General features: G+C 48.2%; 1 protein-coding gene across 1 annotated transcript in view; it reads left to right on the top strand.

The window, feature by feature from the left end:
* AXIN1 (axin 1) overlaps nt 1-5,314 on the top strand; it is a 240,734-nt gene extending 235,420 nt beyond the window's left edge. The window contains exon 11 of the mRNA XM_006020869.3: nt 2,339-5,314. Coding sequence (XP_006020931.1) covers nt 2,339-2,465 — 127 coding nt within the window. The 3' untranslated portion in view covers nt 2,466-5,314. The remainder of the gene's footprint in view (nt 1-2,338) is intronic.
* Nucleotides 5,315-10,456: the final 5,142 nt, after the last annotated feature.

The following is a 10,456-nucleotide window of genomic DNA, read 5'->3' as shown; positions in this document are numbered from 1 at the left end:
AAAGGACTGAGCCCTGGGGGACCCCACTGCTCACATCCCTCCAGGTTGAAAATGACCCATCCACCACCACTCTCTGGGTGCGACCCTCCAGCCAATTGGCAACCCATCTTACTGTGCAGCCATTGACACCACAATCTCCTAATTTTTTAATGAGAGTGGGTTGAGAGACAGTGTCGAAGGCCTTCCTAAAGTCCAGAAAAACTACGTCCACTGCAACACCTGCATGCAAGGATTTTGTGACCTGGTCATAGATGGTCAGGCCACCAGGTTGGTCTGACAGGACCTGCCTCTAATGAACCCATGTTGGTTGCCCCTCGCAGATGTGCACTTGGATAATTCTTAAAAGAGCTTCCCCAGGACCGAGGTAAGACTAGCAGGCCTATAATTTCCTGGGTCCTCCTTCCTCCCTTTTTTGAAAATGGGGACCACGTTGGCCCTTTTCCAGTCCTCTGGCACCTCGCCAGAGTACCACGAGTGCTCGTAAAGCTGTGCTGGGGTCCCACAATGACCTCTGCTAATTCCCTCAGCACTCTGGGGTGGAGATTGTCAGGACCTGCTGATTTAAACACATCCAGTCCCACCAGAAGTTCCCTGACTAGGTCCTCTCTGACCCTGGGCCTGGCTGTGCCTCCCCTGGAACCATTGGGGATCCTGGTGTGGGGGATGACCTGGTCCCTGCTCAGAAAAATGGAGGCAAAGAAATTGTTAAATAGGTTAGCTTTGTCATCTGGTGAGACCACCAGATTTCCTAGCGTGTCCTGGAGAGGCCCCACGTTACCTGGAACCTTCTTTCTACCCACTATGTATTTAAAAAAGGATCTCTTGTTATCCTTGATCCGGGTTGCTAGTCCCAGTTCCATCTCTGGCTTGGCCTTCCTAACAGCCCCACTACAATCCCGAGCAATGGAGGTATAGTCCTCCCTGGTGACGGCCCCTCCCTTCCATTGGGTATACGCCTCCTTTTTAGCTTTGAGATGTTCCTGGATGCTTTTGGTTAGCCATGGGGGCTTTTGAGCACTCTTGCCCCCTTTGATCCCGTGTTGGGATTGCCACCCTTTGGGCTTGGAGGATTGTTTCCTTCAGGAACGACCGCTATTTTTGGACTCCCAGCTCCCCTCCCCTCCAGGACCTCAGTGCCTCCCTGACTAGTCTCCTTAACTCAATGAAATACACCCTCCTGAAGTCCAGGGCTGCTGTCTTGCTGTAGGCCTTTGCCACCCTGTGCTGGATAGTGAATTCCAATAGGCAATGATCGCTATTGCCCAGGTGATCGAGCACCCACAGTCCCCTCACGAGGTCGTCGCTTGTGGCCAGGACCAGGTCTAACAAGGCATTTTCCCTGGTGGGACTGTGCACCCCCTGGGTTAGATGGAGGTCCTGTAACATGGCTAGGAACCTACGTGAGCGGTCAGACCTGGCTGGCTGCTCTTCCCAGCAGATGTCCGAATAGTTTAGGTCACCCATGATAACCCCATCCTTTGACTTAACTGCCTCTGTGAGCTGACCTGAGAATTCCCAGTCTAGCTCTTCTCCCTGGTTGGGTGGTCTGTAGTAGACCTCCATTGTTAAGTCCCTTTCCCCCCGACCCCCTTGTATTCTGACCCAGAGCACTTCAGTCTGCCCCTCCTCTGACCCAGTGCTCCTCGTTGAGGATGTGAATTGTTTTTTGACATAAAGTGCCACACCCCCGCCTTTCCTCCCTGTCAAGTCTCCCAACATCTGGTATGAACCACATGAGCAGCTTCATAGGAGTACAAGAGCTGCACAGTTTATGTGGAGACCAGTTGCAATCTGAGACCTATGGCCCCTTGAGGCTCCAGATCCTTTCTAACCAAGAGAACATCCCCAAACAGTGGGACTCGGGATGGGTTATAGAACCAGTTGGCCTGCTTCATCAGTAGCCTCTGATTCTGGTACTGCTCTGAATATACTTTGTCTCAAGGCCACACCTAGGCCACTTCTGAATGGAGTAGCACTGGGATTGATAAGTTCTGATTTGGTCCCTATTCCTGGTCTTGGGAATTGCCATGTCATTGCTGCCAGGCATTTCCATTCTCCCCCACTACAGTGAAAAGTTGTTTGTGAACACTGGAGATGGGTTTTAGCTGGACCTTTGAGCCAGTTGGTATGCTATAGATGTTGATTATTGTTGATCGTGGTGTTCCTGTGGACATTAATTACCAAGGATCTGGGTTTGGGTTTAGTGTGTGGTTTCTGAAGGTTACCTAGCTGTTGGGGATGGTGCTGCTGCAGGCTTGAGGAAGAGGAGACCCTGCAGGCATCTGTATCATGGTCAATTCCAGCCAGGCAGTCATCTGGATTCTCCCTGGTTTTGTAGGTATTACTTTAAAAAAGTGAGTGATGAGTTTGACTGTGGAGTGGTCTTCGAGGAGGTGCGGGAGGATGATGCCATATTACCCATCTTTGAGGAGAAGATCATTGGGAAAGTTGAGAAGATTGATTAACCTCCAAGGCTCCCGTAATGCAAGGGAAAAAAGAAAGAAAGAGGGAGACTTTGGGAATGAAGAAGATGGTCCAAAGCAGATGCTTGGGATGCTGCTCCACTGGTGCAGGGGCACCACCAGGGTGAAGGGAGGCACCTCAGCTCCTCACAAGGAACTTACGCAAGCTACGTTTTGCCAGTGGGAGGTCTTTCACCACACATACCTTCCAGGAGGAATCCTGGTGTGGGCTGCTTCTCCTTACCGAATATTAAGTGTAATCTAGCATTGTACAGTTACATTAGAAAGTGTAATATGACCTTGTTTACTAAAGCTGCATATTTTTGATATGTTGTAATAAAAGGAAAATATTTCCAATGTCACAGTGCTCTTATGTAAATGTAAGACATACAGGTACTTCAGAGCTCACCCAAAGTGTACAGCCATGTGTCAAACTCAGTGTGAATCTTTGCCTTCACATTACCATTCCCCAATATCCTGAATGTGGGTGACTTTTAGCTGATGCTACCGTGTGCTGGGGGAGTTGAGAATGCCCTTTGGAAAATTCACTCAAGCTGCTGTTTCAGATGCTGATGTGAAGACCCTACTCCAGCTGGCTTATACAGGGCTTTAAAATCTGGCTGGGAGAAGGATTGTTTATGTCATATTAGCAAATATAGTTTTCGTCATTTAACCATGCTGGTATTTTAAGCTAACAGACCTACAAGAGTGTTTTTTTTTTCCTCTCTTTGGTCATAACTTTGAGCAAGTAGCCCCAAGAGGAGAGGATTCAGGTTGAGGAGCTCTTACTACAGTGACCTTCTCATAAAATCATCTACTGCAGTTGTTCGTTACTGAAAGCCAGTATTGACAAGCTGTTTCAGCACTGGGAATTCCACTTTTGTTCAGTGACTAGAGCCTTTTTGGTCCCATGAGCCTGTCTGAAAGTCCAGCTGCCATGGGAATATCCTGGAAATGGTTATGTGGGATTCCAGATGGGAGCAGCAGGCATAGTACTGGAGGCATTCTTTGTGAAGTGCCACTTCACACTCATATTTCTTTGCACATTAGAGGCAATAACTCCAGAGATTCTCCATGCAACCTGCTCCCAGCTGGAAGCCATTTCTGAGTGTGTACTTCACCGTAGGACTCTCAGATGTAATTAGCAGTAAATGAGAGTCCTTGATAAAAGCTTGTTGCTTAAAACTCAAAATTTAGCATCTTACTGGCCATGTCTACATGAGACACTGACTGCACAGTAGCCCATGACTACTACACAGTAGCATCGTGTGACAGGAAGCATGATGTGATGCTACTGCACAATAGTCTCAGGCTACTATGCAGTCAGCATCACAGGAAAGCCATTCAGCAGTGCTACTATTCAATAACTCTGGTTACTGCACAGTCATTTAGTACTAGTTAGTCTGTTAGTTACTGTGCAGTTAGTCTGCAAATGGTGAAAATTTGTCATACCCAGGGGTGGAGTGTTGAACCTCAAAATGCTGAGACCTGATTTAGTTCCATGAGTCTCTGTACAAGAAAATACTAAGAAAGAGCACCTGAAAATGTAACATTTAGAACAGAAATCTCCTCTCCATTCCACACTCCATTCCACTCCATAGTTGCATGGAAAGGAGAGAGATCTTAGCATGTGGCTGCTGCAGGATGATTGCTTCTTATAGCATAGCTGCCTTTCTGTTAAATCCTGACTCCTCTGAGAGGGGACATTCAGCAGATACTGCAGCAAAGGCACTAATCTCTCTTCCAGCCTTTGGTTGTATTTCTCTCTGTGTCTGATTTACCTTGGTGCATCCATTTAGGACTGTTTAGCACCAGTAGAAACTGTTCAGGAATCTCATGAAAGGGCATTTCCCCGAACAGCAAAATGACTGCAGAGTTGCCTGGGTTCTTAGGGTTCCAGGCCCCCTCTATTTACGAAGTTGCAAGAATGCTGAGAGCTCATAACCCAAAGTGACTGATGGTTTAAATATGGTACATACCAAATATGTGAGACAGCCCTGTCAAGAGGAGAGTTTAGTATGCAGTCCTGAGTCTACTGTCTCAAACTGCACCTGCCTTCTTCCTACAGTTTTCCATATACCTTCCCTTAACGATGTACTGAGCTGAAGTCCATTAATCACCCACACTGAATATTTTCCCTGTGCCAGAGGAAGTGTATGTAGTTGGCAATTAAGTTACCCAAACCAGACCCCCTTCTTTAGATAGCAGCCCATGCCCTGGCTGCAAAGCAGTGGGCTTCTCTGTGCCACTTTATTTGCACAACAAGCTGGGACATGAGGGCTTTCACATCAGCACTGATCTTGTCCACAGCTGTTTTTCTGTTATGTTTTCCCAATACTCTTGTTTTTGCTGCTGCTGCACCTGCTGGCTGCAGTGCTGCTTGAGTGCCAGCTGCCTGCCTGTCACCATGAGGACAGTAGGTAGTGATCTGGTGGGCAGGCCTGTTCACAGGCAGGTTTGTCTCTCAGTATATTGTAAATGTCACAGAGTGCCTTTGAACATAATTTTGTAACTTGCCTCTCACTATGTGAAGTCCAGCAAATCAGAATTTGTTTTCATCCAGGGAACTGCATTGCAAACATTTCTTCCTCTTTTTAAATTCTGGTCATATTCTGTGTCTGGTGAGATTGTTAATGTACATGACAGTCACAGGTTTTTGGGTTTTTCCCTCCCATTTTCCCTTTTTTTCTAAAGGGTTCCACTGTAAATATGTACATTTTTTAAGCACAGCATCAGCCGTCAGTGGCATGCCCACCGATGGTATCTCCTGAGCATCCTTGTGTGCTGACTTGTACAATTATCTTTTAAAAGGTACTTGGATAATAATGGAATAAAATACCAACATGCAAATAGCTGTTGTGGTCCTTCCTTCTCTGCAGACCTCAAATGTCTGGGCCATGGCTGGATCTGCACCAAGTGTCACCACAGAAAATTGAAAACTAGGAGGAGTTGGAAGACTAGAAGAAATAAGAAATTTCACACATGCACAAACAACACAGGTCTCAAAATGGTGGCCAACCACTTGTGGTTAAGAAACAAAAGATCCTTGAAATACCCAATCTATTTAAGAGATGGCATTGATAATAAAATAGAAAACTAACAGTACTTTTATGTAGCCAAAGAGTATCCCCAAGTACACCCACTAGAAGAAGCTTTTGACACACTCCAAATAAAAATGTTTGCAGTCAGCAAAAATATACCAATAAAATGAAAACTGCAAATATAGCACAGAACATTCAGAACTGAATGAGACTCATGCTGCAGACCAACCTTAGCATTCAGATTATACATCAAGAAGGCAAACACTGCCTGTCAGGCAGTGCAGTAAAAGGCATTCAGCCTACCAGATTTTTGCAGCAGTGTTGCAAGCAAAATGGCTGCAGCTTCTCTAGTCCACAATGCAGGTTTTTTTGTTTGAGTTCAAAAAAATCTCAGTACAGGACATGCCCTGTGTGCTTTACTTGGACTCAGAGATTGCAACTACAAGTGGCTCACCTCCTTGGCTCAGGCTGGCTCACAGAACTAGTTATAGCCAATCCAACTTTTCACCACTTACAGAGCTGCTGGTTACCTGTACTGAAGTTTTCAAGCACATGTTGTTCAATCTTAGGACACTTTCCCCTTGATGTATGGGAAGCCATTCAGTCTAATAATTGCTGTTTGTCTGAGGGTTAACCAGTGACCTCATCTGGTGTATCCTTGAGGGCCCCCTCCCAAATGTCTGTTGAAAGATTGTCCATGATAGGAAGCAAGAAAAAAACAGCCAGGGCAGGTAAATGCCTGGAGATGCTTGAGTTCAGAGTCTGGAGCTTGGGAGATGGGTGGGGAGGAAAGGCAAAAGGACCAAGATTCACTACAGTCCCCATGGCAGCCTGTCCTCAGACACTCCCCAGAATGCATGATACTAGCAGCCGTTGCACTGTGCGGGCATCACCTTCCACCTAGAGCAAGAATGTCTAGGGTCATTGCCCATCCAGGTACCAGCTTGTCTTGCTTAGCAGCCTTTTCTCCAGCTCAGTGAGCACTGAAGTGAGCTGTTTGGAGCAGGTAAATGCTAGCTTGTGTTCCTGCCCAGCACTGCCAACACATGGCTTGTTCCTTGTATACATTCTTTACTGAGCAGTAGTACATTTGTGTTGTGTAAAATATGTTTTATTTTCCTTGAAAACGCACAGCTTGAGGCCACCCTGGGTTGATACTCCCTCCAGCAGGCTCAGGGCTACGGCAGTCCATAACCTGCCTCTGTCCTGTAGAGCAGTGCTTCTCAAACTATCTGATGTGGCGGACCGGCAATTTTTTTTCCAATGGGCCAGGGACCTTTGCCCAGTTCAGCCGGTGGCAGCAACTGCATGTAACAGTGCTACACAAATGCGCGACCGGCTGTTTCTTTCTCTTTCCTCACCTCGCACGACGTGACGTCACCTGGAGTGTTGGAACGTACGAACTGTGGCACTAGGACATATCAATGTTATGCTTCTGAAAATATATTTCTTTCTTTCCTGGCAACTCGCTGCGGACCAGTGAATATATTTCTTTCCTGGCAACTCGCTGTGGACTGGCAACCAGACCACCACTTTGTACTCTACAGCAGTGCTTCTCAAAGTGGTACCCAGCGGGCCTTGCTTTCCTATGTCAATTTTTCTAGGCATGCTCCTCAGGTTTCCCTGAAATAGGCAGTGTCCCTGGAGGTCTGGCACAGCCTTGGCAATAGGATGTACAAATCAGCAGGTGGTCCCTCCCTTCTGCTCATCCCTTGCTAGTAACATTTTCCCTTTGTTCCTTGGTTTTGTGCTGAATAGTACATAGTATCGCACTTGAGGCCAAAGTCCCCCACTCTCTGCTGCTGTGCTGGTTGCTTGAGGGACAGGGGGACTGGTCTCTCTGGCAGCTGTGATAGACCCCTCCCCCCATAATATTGTGCACCCTCTTCAGCCTCCCCCTCCCCCATTGCTAGCAATAGAACTCACTGGAGCCCCCAGAGGGTTTACCATGGTTCCTAGGCCTCTGTTAACCCTACAGTTGACCCAGGGAGGCACAGGAGGATGAACTTGGCCTTCACAGGTATCTACTTCCCCCAGCAGTTGGGCAAAGGTCCTGTCGACAGAAGGGCCTGGAGCAGAATTCAGTACATGGGTTGCTTCTAGATGAAGGCTGGGGGTCCTCACTGTGGCAATGTGGACCAGATGGGAAATGGGACTTTTGCAGCAGGGGTGATGCTTCTGCCTCAGAACTAAGGCACCAAGTAGGGAGGTCCCCCCCGCAGAGCTCCAGGATTCTTTTGTCTTTCACTTCGCTGGCTGCTGTGAGTGAGATGAAGGAGCCAAATCCTTGGCCAAATCAGCCTCTTGGCTGGCAGCAGGAAGTTAATACTGCTCAGATCCCTGCTAACTGTGCAAACCAGAGCCTGCTATGTCTGTGGAAGGCTGACCCCCCGACATTCCTACAAGGCAAAAAGCTGATGTCTGCCCTAGCTGCTGGTTTTGGTGAGCTCATCTGCAGGCATCTCCCTAGGCTGCCTTGTTCTGTGCGTGTATGTGGGAAACTATGCCTTGGCAGCCAGTGATTATCAGGTCAGAGATGTGTGTGTCTTACACATGCCACATCCCCCTGAACAGGACACACACTTTGTTTTCAGCAGGCAGAATTAAGGAAAAAAAAGCTTTTTCACTGACTAAAAAAACATAACTTCCCTGCCCAGAGCTAACACAGCATCTGCCCTCTCAAGTGCCCCTGCTGCAGCCACCATGATGGCCAGTAGTGACAATACCAGCAGTAGCAGTAGGAGACCAACAACCTGTGGCTGCTGCGTTAACCCCCTAGCTGCAGGCTGACTGTGGACACTTGATCCCTCAGCTATAGTAGCAGCAGCAACCCCAGGGTGTTTGTGCCCGAAAGCTCACAAAGAACAATTTTTTCAACTATTCAGTTCGTCTAAAAAAAGATATCACATCTACTCAAAGAACCTTGTCTCCCTTTAACAAGTACGTGCTGACGAGACACCCTCAAGCTGCTGCAAAGGCAGCTGCTAGGAAGCCATTGTCCACAGCCAGCCAGCTCCCCTAGAGAGCTCCCATATGCTTACTGTAATGCCCCCCGTCCAGCATATGCAGGGTTATTTTCCCTTCTTCCCCCTGTACCCCTTCCCCTCCTCCCCCATAGTATTTCACTTTGGGACATGAGCAGTGCAGTGAGCACATGGGGCTCCATAGCTGCTGGATATATTGCCTGGCTTAATATACACACCGCAATTTCCAGTAGCTAATTTTCAGCAAAGAGATGCATGTGGTATGTGAAAAAATACAGTATTAGCCTCCTGAGGAACAGCACCAATATGTGCAGTGCATGCCCATCCACAGCATGACCAAGTTTCATTCTGCTCAGCAAACCGGTTCACTCATAGGCTGAATGACAAAGAGCTCTTCCTGCTAGGATGTCTTTTAGAAATACATAGTTATCTATATAGCTTGCCTGCCTGCCTGCCTGCCTTCTTCAGCAGCTGAACCAAACAAACAAACAACCCCCCCCCCAAATAAAAGCTGTTTTGCAATAACCCCAGAATACTCTTTTTAGCATATTGGGGGAAAAATCTGGATTAAAAAGCAAGGAAATCCTTCCCTCCACATAGCACCACCTTACTGTGCTTTGGCCCATGTTTAACCCCACCAAATAAAAAGCAGCAGGATGTAGGTGCAGCACAGCTTGGTGGCTGCATCAGGCCCAGCTACAAAAATCTAGGGGCCTGGAGCCCTTCGGTATCTCCTAAAGGAGGCAGCAGCTAAGCAGGAGCAGGAGGGGTTGGGACTAAGTGCTTGTTTAGGTGACTCAAATGGGCAGCTATCAGGCACATAAGTGCCTTTGTGGCTCTAGCCTGTGCTGCCACCTCTAGTCTAGGCTGACATCATGAGCCACTGCAGAAAAAGAAGCCAGCAGCAAAGCCCACCAAAGGGCAGGCTGCTTTAGAGGCTACATTCGTCCCACCCTGGCAACTAATTCACCTTCCATTCAACTGGCTCAAGGGCTGCTAGCTATCTGCAAGACTCCGCTGCTGCTCTAGCTCCCTGAGGGAGTCATAGGCCAGGAGAAGGAGAGTCACAGACCACTGAGCTGTGGATGGCACTCCAGGCTGGTGCCATATTCCACTGGAGCCAATCCCACTAGCTGTGTGTTGCCTCTACCACTGCAGCAAATGCTTACTCTCATGCCCATGGCCTGGCCTTCCCAGCTCTGTTCATGGTCACAGCACCTTCTAGCTGTCAGAGCAGCACTCTGCAAGTCCTTCTCTTCCCTCCCCAACTCTTCTGAGAGCTTTGTTACCATCTCTCAGCTCAGGACCATCTCCCAGCAGTGCCTGGTTAGGCTGGGCTGCACTGCCTCCCTGGATGGTTTAACTGTTCAGTGTGGGGTTCCCAGTCTGCCTGGCCCTCTTCCTGAACTCTGTCAATGTCTGAGCCCACTTGCTCTCAAGTTGCCCAGCTTCCCTGCTACTGTTGCCAGACTCCCCATTTTCATCTCCAGCTGTGTATCAGATGTTTTCCTTCAGCTCCTGCTCACTGGAGTCCAGTGAACCTGTGACCATCTTCGCTTGCTTTTAACACATCAGGTTCCAGCCCATGGCAACAGGGAAATGTGTAAGTATGACCTGACAAACCAAATCAGAAGACTGATACAGAGACCCAGCACTGATTGTTTAAATCTGTGTTATTTTAGAGCCAGTCTCATGATTTTGGAGGCATAACTGTGTGTGGGCATTTGGGGATGGCAACATTGTCTCATTCCCCATGGGCATCACAGGACACAGGCCTTTTGAGTACTAGTACCAGTCTAGGTGCCAAGCTCAGCTCCCTGAGGTTGCTTGCCTCCTGGCCCAAGTCTGGCTCACAGTGCTGGAAGGCATGTGCCATCAATGATGTAGCAGGGGCAGAGACTGGAGAAAACCACCAAGCAGGGAGGCACAACTCCCCTGAAACCTGATCCCCAAACCTGCTGGGCCTAGG

The sequence above is a fragment of the Alligator sinensis genome, unplaced genomic scaffold (assembly GCF_000455745.1).
Source record: "Alligator sinensis unplaced genomic scaffold, ASM45574v1 scaffold410_1, whole genome shotgun sequence".
Taxonomy (NCBI): domain Eukaryota; kingdom Metazoa; phylum Chordata; order Crocodylia; family Alligatoridae; genus Alligator; species Alligator sinensis.
The sequence above is the reverse complement of the archived record's forward strand: the minus strand, read 5'-3'. Positions and strand labels throughout refer to the sequence as shown.